This window comes from Leuresthes tenuis, unplaced genomic scaffold, assembly GCF_036924035.1.
Source record: "Leuresthes tenuis unplaced genomic scaffold, fLeuTen1.0.hap1 SCAF_4, whole genome shotgun sequence".
Classification (NCBI taxonomy): Eukaryota; Metazoa; Chordata; class Actinopteri; order Atheriniformes; family Atherinopsidae; genus Leuresthes; species Leuresthes tenuis.
The window spans coordinates 25,245,388-25,264,115 of record NW_027325358.1 but is presented as its reverse complement, the minus strand read 5'-3'; the positions used below and the strand labels follow the sequence as shown (position 1 = coordinate 25,264,115).

General features: G+C 40.2%; 2 protein-coding genes across 2 annotated transcripts in view; one reads left to right on the top strand and one right to left on the bottom strand.

The window, feature by feature from the left end:
* The window catches only part of LOC140304667 (uncharacterized), a 285,825-nt gene that overhangs the window by 8,377 nt on the left and 258,720 nt on the right, over positions 1-18,728 (top strand). The gene's annotated exons all lie outside the window — the stretch shown is intronic.
* lyl1 (LYL1 basic helix-loop-helix family member) lies at positions 1,179-8,354 on the bottom strand. The gene is made up of 5 exons (XM_072383411.1): positions 8,225-8,354; positions 6,581-7,118; positions 3,806-5,409; positions 2,430-2,527; positions 1,179-1,953 (listed from the first exon to the last, which is right to left on the bottom strand). Exons 3-5 carry the CDS (start codon positions 4,555-4,557, stop codon positions 1,436-1,438), a joined length of 1,368 nt encoding a protein of 455 aa, XP_072239512.1. The 5' UTR covers positions 4,558-5,409; positions 6,581-7,118; positions 8,225-8,354; the 3' UTR covers positions 1,179-1,435.

Sequence of the window (18,728 nt, the reverse complement as noted above, 5' to 3'; positions counted from 1 at the left end):
GCTGCAGCTGCAACTTACGCCTCCGCCTGTCTTTCACTTTCCCCCACCATGCTGAACCCCATCTCCAACCGCATCCCACATCCATCCTGACCTTCCTCAAACCCAACCACACACCCCCCAAAAAGAAAAAAAAACTGTTGCTATCACATAAATCTTTTGTTTGCTCTGTCAAATACCCATGTAGTTTGCAAAACATGTTCAGTATTCTGGGTTTTGTAATGTCTTCTCCAATAAGATGAAATAAAACATTTGTACTGCTTTATTATCAGCCTTGTAGTCTCCCGACATTTGTTTCACAAATGAAGTTGGTTGAATACAGGTTTCCCCAAATACACTGCCTGAGAACAACATGGCAGAAAAATGGAATAGTGATGGAGGCAACATTTGGTTCTCATCACTGTTGTCACAATTATTTGATTTATTTGATAGGTCTTTTCATAAATATTCTAATTAAATAAAAAGTTTTAAAAAAGAGATTTTTCCGACTAAATCAAAATCAAGTATTATTTTTCTTTTCCATCTAAATATACTGCTTGGTGTAAAGATTTCACGCTGAGATCACTAGTTGCTCAACGCTTTAAGGACAAGAAATGCTCTGTAAACTAAGAGCGGCAAAACATTTGGATTTGTTGAGAAATTGTGCTGACAATGAGCAGTCTTTGGAGCCCAGTAAGAGGATGTCAAATAAGGAACAGCAAACTAAAACACACTTTATTTCTGTCTGGTGCAAGTGTGTCACAATTTCAGGGTGGGACCATCGGCCCTCCGTCTTGACAATAAGCACAGTTTGACCATAATATATGGCAGAATTATGATTGCATGCTAAAAAACCTCTGCTTGTGCACAAAAGCCTGTAGCTCTGGAAGGCATCAGAACTGGAATGAGGCATTACAGATTATTTACAGATGAACTTCTCCATTTTATTTTAACTCTCTTGTCAGAGACGGCACATTTCTATGGGTCCAAGAAAGTGGAATTCATGACCCCAAATTTCCTTGACCGTTGGTTGTTTTTTGTGTTCGACACAGAACTTTTGCACCTATAATAATTGCTCTTTTTTTTCATCCTTGTTATGGATTCATAATGTTTTCTATTGCAGTGTGATATGTTATCAAGGATCATTGTGATCTCTTTTCTTTTTTTAGTGTAAAACAACAGATTGCTTCAGTTGATTTAGATTTAGTTGATTTAGGTTTATTGAATTGGCTCATTGTTCTGTAAAGTTTCATGCCTTAGCCAGTCCTAAAGCGCAGCCTGGTGTTTCAGTAACACGCAGAGCGTCACAATCAAAGTTTGCACATTGCTGGTGGAAAAACACACTGTTAAAACTATACAAAATACCACAAACACTTTTGGTATCTCGCGCTTCCAGTTCATCAGTGGGACATTTACACTCCTGATGTCTGCACAGCTCTTTGTTTGCTGTCTTTTGGTGTCACCGCTCATCATTCGTGGCAGCCACCATCCTTATCTGACTCTTGACTTTACCCAGAATGCTATGGGTCACCAAAGAGGGCTTAGCACCAAAGCTCTCCTCACTGTCCGTGTCTCCATAGCAACTGGAAGTTGCTGGGGAATTAGCTAGGACGATGACTGAATCAGTTGAGTCCCTGTGGGCTGACACTGGGGCGGGACGGACTGTTGCTGGTGGAGTCTCGCAATGAAAAAGAGGCTTCCGTTTGTTGCTGTCCAGCCCGGCAGCAGCGCTCTCATCCTCGGCGCTATCCTCAGCTGAGTCCCTGCTCTTGTCCTGGGCCTGGTCATTGAGCAGGGTGACGAGGAAGTTGATGTACTTCACAGCCAAACGCAGGATTTCATTCTTACTCAGCTTCTTGTCAGGCGGGTGTGTGGGGATTAGTTTTCTCAGCTCAGAGAAAGCCCCGTTCACGTTCTGCTGTCGCCAACGCTCGCGGCTGTTGGTGAAGACCCGACGGGCGAGTTTCTGAGGAGGGCCTGTCAGAAACACGTAAACGTGTAAATGTGCAAGGCCCTAAAATATCATACACACATTTTCCTGTTTTCAAGAAATGCCTTAAAAAGAACAATGAGTGGATTTTTCCCCACTCACAAGTAGCCAAAACATAATTTCTCCATTCTGTTATTACCATAAACATTCCCATAAACTACATGTTGCAATAACATGTATTAATCCTCTTCTTCAAAAGGACTTCAGACAGTACTTTGTTCTTCCATTTGAATGATGTCACTGTGATATTTCACATGTATATACATCTCCAGCAGGACATAATAAGCATGGTGTTGATAATAAAATATTGAGAGACAGGTGAGTTCAGTGAAAAAAAAAACTATCCCCAACCCAATCCACTGAATATGATTTGAATATCAGACTTAATTTCTTTGCTGTGGATAGCAATTCCTCCTAAACAGTTTGAACTGTTGTCATTTTCTATTTGGTCTCACAGACTCACATTCGTTGATCTCCATCTCAAAGTGTGATGACGGCCTCCTCTTGACGCGACTGTTATTTATGACGCCATAACCTCCTCCTGAAGGTCCCAGGTACGAACTAGAGATTAAAAAAAGCACACACACATAATGATGTTAACAATTAATGAAAGGAATTCAATTGAAATGCATCTTAATGAATAGATAATTAATAAATGGCTAGATAGATAGCTAAGAATGGTGGGACACTGTTATGGTTGAGTTGATTGAGTGTCCGAGCTCAGTGTCTGCCCAGTTCCAAAAAGCCAGAGTAACGACTGATTCTTTTCAGAGGGGGGGGGGGGATAAATCAAGGCATTCTGCTACTTAACCAACCCAAAGAGAAGGATGGAGAGAATCGTATTCCCAGCCCTCCATGACAGATAGGGAGGCCATAGTTATATCCAGTGTGAAAATGTGTCCTACTTTTTTTTTCTTTTAACACAGTGGATGCTTTTCTGTTCTTTGTAGAACAGAGAATAGATGAACAGTAGGAGGGCTTAGATAATGACTGCAAATGAATGCCTTTCTTCACAAGAGCAAGTGAGGAGCTGCCAACTCCTGGACCCCCAAAAAAAGCTCAAAGAGTTCTGTTTTGTGGCCTTTTGTCAGTTTAATGGCTAAATTTAGCCATAATGAAAACAGAATGTATACTTTCATAAAGTGATTTCTTCAGGTTTTCGGGGATAAATGCTCAAGATTTCAACAGTTCAACTCCTCTTTAGCAAACCAAATGTTCCTTTGCGTGGTCGCTTTTTAAGAGCACACATCCTGCTGTCATTTTCACATTTCATCAGTGCAGTGCGGGCACTATAAATCATAATGGGAAGTCATGAAATCCCAGCAGTTGAAGTTGAAAATAGAAACTTGGCATCGTTACCAGCAGAGTATCATCACTACCTAAGGAAGTTATATTATAGTAGGTTTAATAGTTTTGCTGTACACATCTGTTGGTGTCAAATCTGTTCACTAATTCTTTCATATTTTCTTCATATGTTTAAATTCGACTTTCAGGATTATTTGCCCACGATGAAACTGATATTCCGCAAGCTACATTATTCAATTGGTTATGTGCTGATCTTGTCGTCTCCAATCTTAGGGTTTGGATAGATCAGATAGGATCAGATAGAAGAGTGAAAAGTGCAAACAGATGACACAAAATTGCACTATGATAATTGCCTTGTGACTTAATTTATAAGCTCTTTAAGTCTCCAAATTTCTTCATGTAAAGTTAAAAAAAGAAGCATAAAACGTGTCACAAACAGGTACAAGAACGATCGGCTTGATTTTAAAAGGTTATAAGTCAGAAAAGTTGGGAAGAGACACACTCATGGATGAATTCAAATTAGTTGAATCTCACCTGGTCAGGAAGGGGTGTGCAGGCAGGTACTGCTGAGCTAGCAGGGGCCCCGGAGAAGCAGCTGAGGGGCCTCCAGGACCTCCAGATAATCCAGAAGCTCCAGGGCCTACCATGGGTAAACAAGTCTGCTGGCTACGCCGGATGTCCCCGTGGACTCCGTGTATGAGGTTTGGAATCGGATGGAGGGCAGTCAAAGGCGTATTGGGGAGCGGGAGAGGAGGCTTGCTGTGTCCAAGACTGATGACTGGAATGTGCGGAGGAAGAGGCGAGGATGATGAGGATGAAGGGAGGGCTGCGGTGGTAGTTGGAGGGAGTAGAGGGCATGGAGAAGTCTTGGCTGGTGCTGGGAGGAGTGGAGGTGGAGAGGAAAGAGTTGGTGACCCATTTGTTAATGCTGCAGCAGTGGCAAAGCTTTTTGACCCCCGTAGTTTTTCCTCCTCCTCCTCCATCTCTACGTTGGCAAGCTCAGGTGGAGCAGTTGTATCTGCTTGGTGGTTGGTTGACACCGTTGTCAGGGTGATGGGAGACTGAGCTGAGATGGCAGTAGGGGTGTCTGTCTCCCCAGTTTCGTTCACAGGATGTTGGCTGCTGAGAGTGTCCAAGGACGCTTGATTCTGGCTCTGGAGGGGACTTTGCTGCTCAGCAGACACACAGGATGGTGAGGAGGTACAGGAGGATGAGGGGGGGTGAGGTAGGTCGTGAGGTGAGGCAGGTGAGGCAGGTGAGGCAGTGGGGTTCAGCTTCTCCATCATGATGTTGAAGTCTCTTGAGGGAACTTTGTCAGTTTCAAGCTCTCTTCCTTCTCAGCTGTCCAGTATGTGTCTCGTCCCCGTTGTGCTTTTATGGAGGTTTGAGTACAGCTAATGAGCTCCTGTTTAGCACCAACAGCTTGTCCTGCAAAGCACTTCAAACTTCTTCTAAGTGTATGAGTTTATCAATAGCAGTGACTTACAACCCTTTCTTTACTCTTCCTCTGTTCAGTTTTTCTGCTTTTCCTTGAATGAAATATAAATTTTCCTCAGACCAACCTGAAAGCCATCAGTCGTCCTTTTTGATGCCAGAATTAGCATGTAGATTTGTGTGTCTCTGATGGGTCTACATGTCCCCCTCATCCAGGTCTAGTCAGCTTTATTACTATCACTTAATATCACAAAGCGCAAATTAGCCTCCAAGAGCTTGTTGCGCCTTCTGTCACTACATCATTGTTTCGGATTCGTTCAAAGTCCCCAAAACTTTCATTTTGATGCAGCCTCGCTCATTTTTCCCGCCACTGATGGGTCTTGTGTAATAGCAAAGTATGAGCCCTCACTTATTCCAGTGGAACACATGCAGTCCTCTCAGTCTTGAACGAACGGCTACTCCTCTATTGTCGACTCTGGCTCCAGCGTGCAGCAGACGCTGCTGTTCTGTTTTGATGTGAGGTGGATGTCTGTATTTTTCTTACAGTACATCCTGAGTGGCAAATTTTAAGTTTAGAATGAGTCTCGAGTGGCTTCTCTTTATGAGTCCGTCCGTCTATCTGTCTGTGTGAGGATGTGACTCAAAATCCTTGTAAGGATTCAAAATGCTCCAGATCCTTGAAGGTTGGATTGATATCAAAGAGTCTGTTGAACAAAAGAAAAAGGGGGGAATAAAATGCACTCAGGATACGCATAATGTTTGTTGCATATTTAGTGATGGCAGTATGTTATGAAACATGCCTGACAGGTCAGTTCACACACAAGCACCACGACAGCTGGTACTAAAATGTAAGAGGGACTGTTGCTGTTTTAAGATTCCTCAGTGGAAGATGGTCTGCAGTTCAAAATGTGAATTCAGCACATGGATGGGCTTAAAAAGCTGGATATTGAGGAACTTTGTGAGTTTTACTTTATTGATTACAAATAGAAAATAGTTTTGTACTCTGAATAACAAAGTGGACAGTTCCTACGATTGTTCAGGTTTTGCAATCGCAAGTGTTCCTGTTTTGTCTTTTCTGGTCGTCATGACTTTATTTTGGACAGTTCCGTCTTTCGCAGTCACGACTAGGGACGACACATGCATGTGGCTATGAATAATATCATTTTGCTGTGCCATTTTATTGACCGTTATGTAAAAATATCCTGTTTAGAACAACTTTTAGCTAAGCTGTGCATACGTAGAGGTGCAGATTAATTTCTATCTGGGTTTTAAAAAAGTAAGACCGAACAACGCACGATAGCTTACAGCAAAAGGCTGAAAGGCTGCACAAGTTCTTAAAAAAATTGTTTTGTATTGCAAGTCAAAAATACAAAGAAATCTTGAATATGCCACATATTTGCATTACATGCCATGCTTTAAAATTTCAATTATTTAAACTCTTATCCTTATTGAACAGAAATTTTGATTTTCTTACGCCTTTTTGGTGTAACCCACTTAAATGTCATTCCTTTCTTTTACTGTTTAAGCCAAATACACTGTATGTTATCAATTAAATGTGATCTGTAGACTGTCATGGGAAAAAATCAAATATTCATATATGAATTTCTTAGTTAATGTCCATCCAAGCAAACTGATTTCCTATTTAATTTCTGTTTTTATGCCTTCACATTAAAATGATCTAATTCTTTATCACAAAAACATGTTTTTACTTGGTATATTCTACTGAAGGCTTCTGCAGATGTCCTACATGTGCCATATGGTACTTAGAATAGGCAATCTACATTAACATGATTTAAAATAAGCTCCAGATTCCTTACTAAAATTATGAAAAAATAAAGTGTAGAATATAAAAGATAAATGACCCCGAGTACTTACAAACACATAGTGAAATCCACTGTGGCTCCTGTGTCAGTCAGGCAAACACCGTCAGTTCAAGTGATCTGCGAACGCACATGTTGTATATGCACAGCGCTTGACGTTGTCTTCCTCCTCCTTCAGGTCCCTCGTACTCCTCTGTAGCCTGTCAGCAGCTGTCTGTCAGTGTCTGAGGTCAGAACTGGAGCCAAATTGTCTGACACCACTCAAAATAAATCCTCGTCCCGACACGAAGTGCTTCAGAAATGAAAAATTATTATTCTTAAATAGTAGTTACAAAAGACACGACATTACAGTGAGGGCATAGGGTTGAAAACGTACATATTTGTTTTTCAGATGGAAAGTTGCTCCTTAGAACGAAGACGCACTCAAAGCGCGAAGATAGATATTAAGGATCTCTGCCACCTCCTTCCCCCCACCCCCCCTTCCACATGTTATCCTCACCTCTCTGTCTCCGTCTTTCTCTGCCCTGTCTGTCCCTATCCCTCTTCTTCGCCAAGAAGACACAATGCTCTAGTTGGTTGCCAGAGTTCTGGTCCTGGCAAATGAGAGGTGGGAGAGAGAAAAGGGAGAGAGAAAGGGAACCATGTTGCAAGGAGAGTTTTCCGCTCCCTGCTGGACAAGAGGATGTGCTAGTACAATGTGGTGGCTGCTGATAAGAGCCTCAAAAGCTGCCTGTGGTCTGTAGATAAGGAACCTTCCCCACCCCTCCTCTACCCCCACCACCAATACACACTCACAAACAGGTTCGAGCCTACATGCATGCACACACACATAAACACAGTATAAGACTGGTCAATCCCAGACTTTGAGAGGATTTGGACTTTTTCCAAACAAATATGTGCCATTGCACTTACATCACAATGTATTAAACCGACAGAGCAGACAGTTACACAGTGCGTGTGCATAAATAAACAAAGCCACGGATGTCACATCTATCTTCGCCTAAAATGCCTGCTTTTATCAATTAATAGATAAAGTCATTAGTCCCCAATAAAATGTAATTGTAGAGGCATAATACAAACACTTGAAGGTTATACGTATAGGATCAAATTCAGAAAATGAACTGACTGACCATCTGTCATCTATATGTATCTGTTGGTTGTAGACTCTTAAATGTGAGAAAAATCAAGGTGAAATGAATTTATCTAGGTTTTAAACGATCAAGTGTGAAGAACTATAGAGTTAATTTGTCATCTAGGGCTCTGGTGCATGCTAGAGAAATCAATATAATGATTAATTGAGAAAATGATAAACAGGGTGTTTGACTCTGAAAATCAGTCAGTTGCAGTTGAAAGCCCCTCTGCTCTATAACTGCACCACATCTGCACAAATAATTATCACTCAGTGGATCAAAGGAAGATTTTTTTGTCCCTAGTTTCTGCTGTTACATCAGAACACACCTGTGTCACTGATGACCAATACACAAGTCGTCATCATGGTAACTTTCCTCTCCAAGAGCTCTGAACTTCCTTCCTCCCCCCAAATCCTCGGTGATCACCCATTCCTGTTCACTTCGCCCAATCTGTCGCTCTTCGCGTGTCTCCCTTTCGCCCCACGGGGTCAGTACTTCTTCTACATTCCCTCAGTCATTTCCTCCTCAGACAGACTGAAACACAAACATTATAAAGCTTTTACAGTTACCTGACCCTCAGGGTCCTGGGAAAGAAAGAGGTCCCGCTGAGCAACAAATCTGTCATCAACCTCATCATCATCATCATTGTTGGGTTTTTTTTACCCCCTTGTCATTGCAGTGATCTTTGCCATCATCATTATAAACAATAATGGCTGTGTCTGTGGAATCAGAGAGCAGACAGTGTCATCTATTGGTCGTCACACTTTTTTGCGTCCGACAGCTGCGGTTCTGGTTGATCACACTCTGTGTGCCAGAATAACGTTGTAGTGGCACCGTTGCACTTGCAGATGCAGAGTGAATTTGCCTGCAACATATAAAAAGCTACTCAAGGGACAAACAAAAATCCTTTGGGATTAGCTTTTACTGTGCTTTACTGTACATTCTCTTGTTGAAAGTATTTTAATGAAACAAAAATGTTCATTTTATTTCTGTTCATTTATGTGGTTTGTTCAAAATACAGTTCAAAAGATGCCTTTGAGGCATCTCTTCATTCCTTTTTGTCGACTTGATATTAAGTGTTTTTATTACTCGTAACTGTCATTGCAGAGTTGTTTTTATTCCAATATTTCCATTGATCTATTATGGAAAATATGTTGTGAGGATAAAATCAGGTTAAAAGCATTAATATAATAATAATAATAATAAGTGTATGATAATAACTAAATAGCATTTATGACTAAACATTTCCTGAGTCATTTTTCTCCTCAGTCTCTGCCGGTTTCACACACAACATTCTTATTAGATTTGTGCTTAAACAAATTAGCTAAAAAGCTAAAAAAATAAATGAATAAAAGACGAAGTTGAACCGAACTGAACTGTGACTGCAAAAACTTTGATAATCCATCTTAAATGCAAAATCGTTCCAACAGCTGTAACTTCATAAGAACATGTAAAGCACCTTCTGTTAGGTAAATCTGCTCAAACACTGTGAGCCAGTGAGCAACTAATCACTTTACATCTTGGGTTTCCCCTTTCTAAGGGTAAAACCCTGACTTCTCAGACAATCAGAGTTATCTGTGGAATAGAGACAAGATGAATTATTGAGTCTCTGAATTAGGCCCAGTTTGAACGCTCAAACTGTAAATGAGGAATAATAATAGATGCAAACGATAACAGACAGCTTCCGCTTTGCCCCTGAGTGAGGAAGAAATCAAGAGAGAATTGTTTTAATCTCAGAGCTTTGGTGTCACGCCCTCCTCCTGGCTATCTTAAAATAGAAGTATTGATGGGGGAGCCTTTGAGCGAAGGGCAAGTGTGCTTGTGTGAGTGTGGATGTGCACTTTCAGAAAAATTGATTCCCTTGCTTGGTCAGTGAGCATGTGTGGGTGGAAAAAAAAGAATGCCTCCTGGCCTCATTGTGACCCCTAGAAAGTAACAACTATTAAATCATAGTTGATTTGACAGCTATCTGTTATCATTATACAACTATGGTCAGGTCGACAGCATTTAAAACTGCAAAATTCTGAAAATCAAGCCACATAAGTTCAACAGAAATGCAGTAAATGCAGCAAGGAGAAGAGGAAACTCTCTTCTTCTAAGAAAATGACGGCACAAAATGTTTAAGTTAACATATTAACTCAAAGCTATATGATTGTGTGAGTCATATGGCTGCAGTCTCAGGTGGAGTCATGAAAATTTTGAAAACTGAACTTCCTTTGTGATTAAAACCTAAACCGTTAGCAACCATTACAGCTAGCATATGAGATTTGCTCAGGTCTCCCTCTTCTCTTTGCTTTTAATTAATCGAATTGTAAACAAGCCCATGAAGATGACATCACAAAGAGTACTCGCTGTAACAGGTAATTTACCCGTTCCTGCTTTGGTAGCCTTGCGAGGACTGTCTGTGTGACTTATCTCTTCTCAGATATTTCACAAAGACATACAGGTGAAACTAGCTGTGCCATGTCTTTACCATTATTTTCTGATGGGTTTTTCTAATGTGAGTTACATGTTGACTAATCAAAAATTTAGTAAACATCAGTTACCATGTGCTATTGATCTTAGCAGATCAAAGCTGTAAAAGCTGAACCCCTAAAATTCAGAGATCCCCTTCAATGTCACACTAACATATCTATCATATCTATGTGCTGCATTTGTTACTCAGACCGTATAAACTTCTGCTAGATGGGAAATGACTTAGAACTGGTCCCTTCCACCTTGATATTGCCCCTACCACTTATGTGAATAGAGCAATAAAGCCGAATGCACCTGATACTTCAAAAGATGCAGTCTACAGGAGGCAGCCGTCATGCTAGAAGTGAAGGCCTGAGGGGATTTCCTCTGTACATTCAACATTTGCATTTCAAGATTTCATTTCCTATAAAAGGAAAATCAAAGTAATCCTTTTTTTTACAGTACACATTTGAGGTCAAGACAGCAGGAGATGAAAATACATTGTTTGTGCGATTAAAAAGCAACGATAGGCAACAGTATGGTACACAATAATTGTCGCCTTCACACAATCTGAGCTTCAAAAGTAAATGACCATAAAGTGAGGACATGGGAATGCACAAGAAAACACACACACACTCCCTAAATTGGGCTCCATGGCCACATTTCCTCCATGTCATGTAAACACTATTGTGCGCTGGGCGATAGGGATCACTGGAACCTAATTGTTTGAGGCAATATTCGCAGTGAATTTCATGGAGAAAGTGACAAACAATGCTGCTAGCACAGGCCAGGACAGACGTGCTCTCTCGTCTGCTGCGACAGATGTTTATTTTTCCTGATTGTCCTGGAGACTGGCCATACAGCTACAGTACGGACAACAAGAAGAACTCTGGCTTATGTTGAGACGTGGTGTGAACACCAAGATTAGAGCATCACCAATAATTTTACATAGGCTGTGTTCTACACACTCATTTATAATCCCTACTCACTATTTAGGGAGCTTTGTATTATTAAGGACTGGTGAATTAATCATCATAGTTAAATAATGCTTCTGAATTGAATGCCTCAGATAAACACTGGCATGCAATTAATTTTGTGATGTACCAAGTAATTGTCAGTATTGCCAAATAAATAGCTACCAAAAGTCTTAAACCATTTGTGTTTGGATTGAGTTTAACATGTCATTTTTGTGCCACATCACATGTATTAGTCTCATGCATGTAAAGGGAAAAACAAATGGATTAATTTGTTATTTCATATAAGATTATAAAATAACATATTTTAGAGACTGAAATTCAAATTGACTAGTTGACAAGATCAGGAAGTGCTGCAGTTCTGCTTGACTGACATTGTCTTTTTTCCTTCAGAGCAGTGCATTATGGTTTAAATTTGCTGGGTTACTGACCATCGATTATGCACAACTTTTCACTTACTTTAAGGACAGTATTAAGAGTATATAAAATCTCACTATATGCAGCAATACGAAACAGACAGCACTTGGACACCACTACAAAATGGCAAACTCACTGTGCAGTCTGTTATATAGTGAATGGTGAGGTATATAGGACACACCCATAGACCTGATTAACTATAGAAGGACTCAGCTGGTCTCTTAGGGGCTGCTGGGAAAGCACTGCAGGAAATATTCCTACAACACGGTTAACATGAACAAACAGGTTATTTCACTTGTTTTGTAAATATCAGGTCAGTCCTTCACACACCCTCAGCAGATACTGTGCTAATCGTGCACCTGGAAAAAATGGTATTAATGTTGATGCTGATTAATGTTTTGCATGTCAAATTAAAAATTTTATGAAAGCATGGCTGCAGCAATAAAAGTGAACCATTAAACCCATCTATATAACACGAGAAAGGGAGAGTAAAATACTTGGGACTTAGAGAACTGGAAAGCTTGTTAAGATAGAAGACAATAGATAGCACTGAATAAATAGTGATCTATAAATAAACACAATACATAGATTAAATCAACACTAATTGAGTAATGTGATAAGACGTTAGCTGCTTTTCACATTAAAATGTGTGGGACAGGTGAAAGAGAGTAACTACTTTAGACAAAAGCTTTTGTAAGATTTTGTCTAAATCTGTTAACCATATCATCCACAGTTTAGGTCTATGACTCCGGACTCATTTTCAGACTGTTTTATTCAGACCCAAGTAGCATGCTCAAGTGTCATCTCTTGAGGTAATTTAACAGATTTTTCACCTCTCCATCTGAAGCCTTTGACGAAATTAATAAAATCTTATCCATGCGCAGTGATTCCAACACTTGCAGTCAGATTTTGTCAAATCTGAGGAGCTTCTCTTTTTCTTTGAAGTCATCATTCATTGAATAAGTGAATCTGCTGCATCTCAAGCAAATCAAACATGAAGGACTAGTCATCCTCGCTGATGTCTCGTAAAACTGAGGAAGCATCTCTGTTGATTCTTTTTTTCCAACAAAAGTTCAGTTACGGGCTCAATAAGAAGGCTTATTTTTATCCACTGCCTGTGTAAAGTTCATGGTGATTCTGATTACTGTAACGGCACCTTGTACAGTGTCAACCACATGTCGACGGTCACACATCGCTCCATTCCCAGGATGCACCTGGCCAGGGGCGAGCAGGCGGATGCGAGGGACAGCTGTTTCCTGTGCACACTTCCTGGTGTGGCAGAGAAGAGGGGGTGGGGTGGGGGTGGTGGACTCGGTGGGGGGAGAGAGGTGGAATACAAGGCAGGGTATGGACAAGAGTTTGGTGAGCCTTTTTCCAAACAGGAAATATCTGCCATGACCACAGGTGTGAAAGTGAAGAAGCTCCTCACTCACATATATTCAATATAAAAGCACGAAATAAGAAATGAGAGCTCTGCTTAGTGGAGGGGGAGGATTTGTATGTAGAGGATGGAAGGGATAAACAAGGGAAAGCAACAAAGGCATAGCACAACCTATAGAGCTGTGGAGAAGTAGGATAAAGGGTTCCTTTATTGTTTCCAGTCTCAGAATAGACTCACTCAGCTGGGAGGCGAGTGTGGTCGGTGAACTAATCAGAGCATAATGACCTCAATCAATAGCTTCCTTGATTGCACACACACTGTACATTCCAAATAATCAGTGGTACAGGAGCCAGAAAAGGAGAAGAGCACCTTGTATTCATGTAGTCTTAAAATGACACCTACAAACATGTGACAAAGTTTCTCTACATGGGACCTTTGCATCACACAAGTTTTAAACAGGGGCCACGTATAGTATGTGTGGAACATCTAAGAAGAAAATACTTTGTCACTTATTCTATTAACTTGGCTTTACCAGCTGTCTTCATTGGCTGGATATACATTTTCTTTTTTTCTGAAACAGATCACCATTTTAACTTTAGAAGTCTGGGAGAAAGCTCATATGGCACAAGCAGATATAAGTTTGTTGTTTGAACACTTAAACAGTAAATGAAAATTAAAATGGGTCTCTATCCACCTCGGGCCAACTGTTTGGGGCCCCATAGATTTGGAAATATCTCATAGTATAGAAATATCAGGCCTCCTCTCTTTTATCTCCACCCAATCTTAAGTTCACATCGTGCTGCATTCATAGTATCTCAGAAGTAGAAACTCTGATGCGCTTACGTTTTACCTCGCTATTAACAGCACATTTTATCAACAGCGATTAAGTTCACTTAAGACAGAAATGAGCTAATAATGCTCCACCAGCACTTTGTCTAATGTTTTATATCCTGCCTGGGAATTCAAACCTCAAATCTTTTAGTCTTCTTGCCAGATAAGAAGCTTGAAATTCCGATTAACCATTTGTCATTGACCACCATTGTGCTATTACAAAATAAACCTATAAATGAATCAGTCAATTAAATCAAGTATTTAGATGTAAGTATTTGGGAGTAAAATTAGCCAGTCAGGCTCCATCAGCCAGCTGTGTGGTAGTCTGAACTGATTTCACTGTATGTACAGTGTGAGCTCTCAGGTTATTTACCGGATGCTTTCTCACTCAGTCATAACATGCTTCAAGGGTTGATGAGAGTAATTTGTACCCAAATTTACATTTGCATGGTAGGCAACCTAAAACCAGCTGCTATGAAAAGAGCTGAAAATTCATGGTCAAGGAGGGAGCGGTGTGCTCTTGTCTTGGTGATATTTTGACCAAAACACGTCACAGACATGCCACTCAGACCTCAGGAAATTGTGTCAACAAAATGAATTCTAAAAACCATTTCCAAAAGCACCAGTTCATTTGCTGTCATAATGTTTTACAAACTTCTGTCAGATCGGAACGTGATTTTACTTTCTTGCTGATTTTGACCTCTCATTTTCTATATTTCAGTCAGTGTAATTAATCTTTGTTCATCATCCAATAATTTCAACCATTTGCCGTATAATACCATATACCCAATAACATACAGAAAGTGCGGTGTATTGGCAAACTTGATTTTGAAGAACGAAAGGGAATATTGTTAAAATAGTGAACCAATGATCAAGCGCAGCTACATGAGTGACTTTCAAAACAGTGGATTGTCTGATAGTAGCTCAGTGCAGGGTTTGGAATGAAACATGGGACAGAGTTGAGCTCCGCTGCAGTTACACTCCCAGCACAGACTGGTCTGAGACGCAGGGCAACCTTTGACTCTGAAGCCTCATACGTGCAGAACGTAACGGGAGCAGAGCAGCTTTTAAAACAGCCTCAGATCCCCTTCCACTTTTGGCAATACAATAACAAATATTACCATATGAAATGAGCGCTGACAATAGCCCCTGTAAGTGTGAGCATGTGTGTGTCTGTGCATGGATGTGTGCTGAGTACCAAATTAATTGAGTACAAGTCAAAGTCTAAGTTTGTGATTGTCACTAAACGTACAGCGGGTGTGTATGTGTGTTTCTTGGATCACGATGAGTGGAAAACAGAATATTGTCTTCCTCTCTCATATTTCTCGTCATCAGCACTGCTCCCATCCAAATTCCACTTGTGTGTTCACAGTGTGACGGGGGGACTCAGCCCTGGTCTCAACCCCCATCCTGCAATAATAGGAAACACAGCATCACTTTTCCACATTCCCCTCACTTTTCACTGCTAATTCAAAATATATGTGTTCCTGTTTGGATTTTTTTCACCCTGTACTTGTTTTTTTTTTTTGTCCTGTGTAAAGGTTGCCATTTCCTTTATTGTCTAAAATATTTTTGATTCCCACAGTTTGCTATTCAACCATATAATTTGTATAACTGAAAGTTTAGAGCCATTTACGATATTGCAAACACGTACAGTCTTTGTAATTCAGTCATTCTGAAACATGATTTAACCACACTACTGTGAGCCTTACATTCATGCACATCTGCAGAAACATGATTATGCACGTTCTGCATGTGGATTATTCACATCAGTCAGTTTATTTATGTTTAGTTATTTCAACTCAAAAACCATTGAGGGCTAGCCCCTAATTTATAGCCAAATAGCCAAAAAGTTGGTGCAGTGCATAAAATATAAGTAAAACCAGATCTCACAAACAAATGTTTTATTCACAATAGAACATAGAAAAACACACCAAATGTGGACAGTGAGACATTTTACTATTTCATTAAGAATTTCATCTTGAACTTGATAGCAGCAACAGATCCAAAGAAATTTAATACATGACAGTGTTTAGTACTGCTTAGTTTAGTACATCTTCTTTAAACAGTGTGTAAACACCTGACAAACTGAGGAGACCTGTTTCTGGACCTCAGAGAGAACAATGTTGTCCCATTCCTGTCTGATAAAGGATTCTGGCTGCTCAACAGTCCTGGATGGATCTTCTTTGCCATGTTTTGTGTTTCATGATGCAGAAAATGTTGTCAGTTGGTGAAAAGTCTGGACTGCGGGCTGGTCAGTCCAGCACCCAGACTGCTCTACATGCTGCTGTAATAGATGCAGTTTGTGGTTTTGCATTTTTCAAATGTTGATGAGCCAGACCAGCTTTCCACTGTGCCTTTGTTGATTTGTTTTTGATTTTTAACTTCTTGACCTTTTGACATGGATGTGTAGAAATACAAAATCAGTCAGTCATGAGGAAAAGTAATGGAATGAACTTGTAATTTGCATTTCTAAAACAAATACCTGTACAAGTCTAAATATACAAATGAGTCTGCACTTAACAGAGAGAGCTCCCAGAGCTTATCAAAGCTGTTGCACCTGGCTGATTGACAGGAAACATGGCTCCAACATGAGAGCTGTCAGTGGGAACGAGGGAAAGGATTCTAGAGCTCAAGTGTGGCAAAAGATGTTGGCCGTTCCCAGTCAGCTGTGTCTAAAATTTGGTGCAAGCACAAACAAAATGAGAAGGTTGTAAAAGGGAAGCATGCATGTCGACAAAGGAAGTCCAAGTTTCAGGACAGAAAACTCAAAGCTTGACAAGAGAACGTGAACAACAAAAGTAACAAAAAACAAACGAGCTGTATGAAATCAGCTGAAGGAAATGGGATTTACATCCAGAAAAGCCAAACGTGAACTTTCACTAACACCTAAAAGGAAGAAAACAAGGTTACAGTGAGGTTAAAGATAAGCAGGTGTAGACGATGGAATAAAAATGATATTCAGTGATAAATTGTGTGTCTTCATTGGGAAAGATGATGCTGGAATTTTTATTTGATGCAGGTCCAATGAAACATTTAAAGATTACTACCTGAAGAAAACAATCAAATTTCCATGATCATAGATGACTTGGGGTTGAAGTCAGGCAAAGGACCAGGGGAGATGGCAGTTATTACTACAAACATGTTCACATTGAGATTTTTTCAGGATGATAATGCGTCTTGCCACAGAATAAAGTATACATTCAAACTTTGCCTCAGGAAAGAAATATTAACTCAATGACATGGCAAGCAAAAAGACCGGATCCCAGTGGAAATTTTGAATAATGGGCCATTACCAGGCCCCATCATGCAGAGCTGAATGAACATCCTATAAATGTGGTGGTTTCATACTTTTTGTCAGGGAATGTAGCCCATTACTGTTCACACTGCTTTTCTGCCAGGTTCGGGTTTGCTCATGACAGCTCTCATCAGCACCCAAGATGAGTCAGCAAACAGGAGTGAAGTAGAACAAATGACAGTCTTATGTAAATCCTCTAAATTTAACTCTTAACACAGGAAGGAGGAAGGAGATGACTTTATGAGGGGAGTTCAAATCACCCTCTTCCATTCATTCAAATTTACAAGAGTGTACTTTTGCATCCATGTGGTCCACATGATCAAATTTCTTGAATTGTCTGGTTCTCGCAGTGTTATGACATTTTCTTCATGGTCAGGCTCTTTTCACCACTAGATGGTGACAGAGGCAAAATGTTGTGCAGTTTGCAGGCCACTTGGTTGAATGAATAGACCATTTTTCTGCACCTCTTTTTTAAAAATCCCAGCTGTATATATCATTGTTAATTTAGAAGAATTTCCATATACGTTTAGATCTTACAGTAAGTGTTCAGTAGAATTGTTTTCCATCGATTTCCACAATATTTAGAGTCAGATATTATATAGAGTTAGAGTTATATGTAGAGTTATATGTATACCAGTCTTGCTGGTTTTGTGCTATCAGAAAACACATAAACAGAGTTAATATCTCATATACAAATCATTTCAACTTTGCATATGTCCAGTTTGCTCTGTTTTATAATTGCTTCTGTGTATTCGCAAGTACAGTTCTTCTTTGTCCGCTTGAAGTTGTGTGATACACTTCCCCAAACACACACACTCTGCTGGTGGGCCGTGCTGCGCTGCTCTGTTTGTGGGTGGTCTAGGCCAGGTGGAGGAGAGAAGGATTAACACCAGGCCTGCCAAGAGGGAGAAAAAAGGGAAAGATGGAGAGAAAATGAGAGATGGAGGACAGATAAACATCTGCCCGCCAGATGCACCGTTCAGAGGTGGTTTATGAAACTGAAAACGAGAATGAAAAAAGCTTTTGGTCACGGGGATCACTGACAACTGGCTGCAATGTGGCTGAAACAACGTCCGGTTTTACTTTGCTGCTCATTTAGTCCCTTTCTGAATTTTTTGTGTGGATACTCTATCCAGTTTGTCTGTCATCTAGTTATACACGTTACACAAATACAGCGCAGCCACACACTCACAAACACTTGCTCTGTTTCCGCCTATTCTTCCGCTCCTACAGGCTGCCATGAAACACTATAAACCACTGATCAACACCTGCCAAAACACGTCCATAACATGACTGTGTGTTTTAGGAAGCTGTTGATGGGAGAGAATAAGGCAGCCTGTGCACACAGAGAAACAAAAGACTCACTTTAGTTCTGGGGAATCATTTTTGGCAATTTTATTCACAACGTATTTCACATTTCATTGCATGTAAACATTACATTAAAAAGAAACATAGTTCATATACAGTCAACACAAGGAAATAAGAAATAAAAGCACAGGCGAGATAGAGAATATAAATTTTAAAACAACACCACACAGCTTTAAGGGGAAAAAAAGAAAAACTATGAGCCTGTGTAGCAAACTATACAAGAAATAACAGTAAATGTTCAGCCCGCACCAAAACATGCTGAGACAGTATTTAACCAAAGCCTGTGAGAGTTTGGCTTTGGCTTTAAATGTAGACACAGTTGTTACAGACTTTTCAGGTCAACTTATTCC

Coding starts and splice junctions, on each gene's coding strand:
- lyl1 (XM_072383411.1), bottom strand. CDS start 4,557: ATGATGGAGAAGCTGAACCCCACTGCCTCACCTGCCTCACCTGCCTCA. Junction 2,528..3,805: donor GCACACCCCTTCCTGACCAG/GTGAGATTCAAC, acceptor TTTAATCTCTAG/TTCGTACCTGGGACCTTCAG. Junction 1,954..2,429: donor TGAGATGGAGATCAACGAAT/GTGAGTCTGTGA, acceptor TGTTTCTGACAG/GCCCTCCTCAGAAACTCGCC.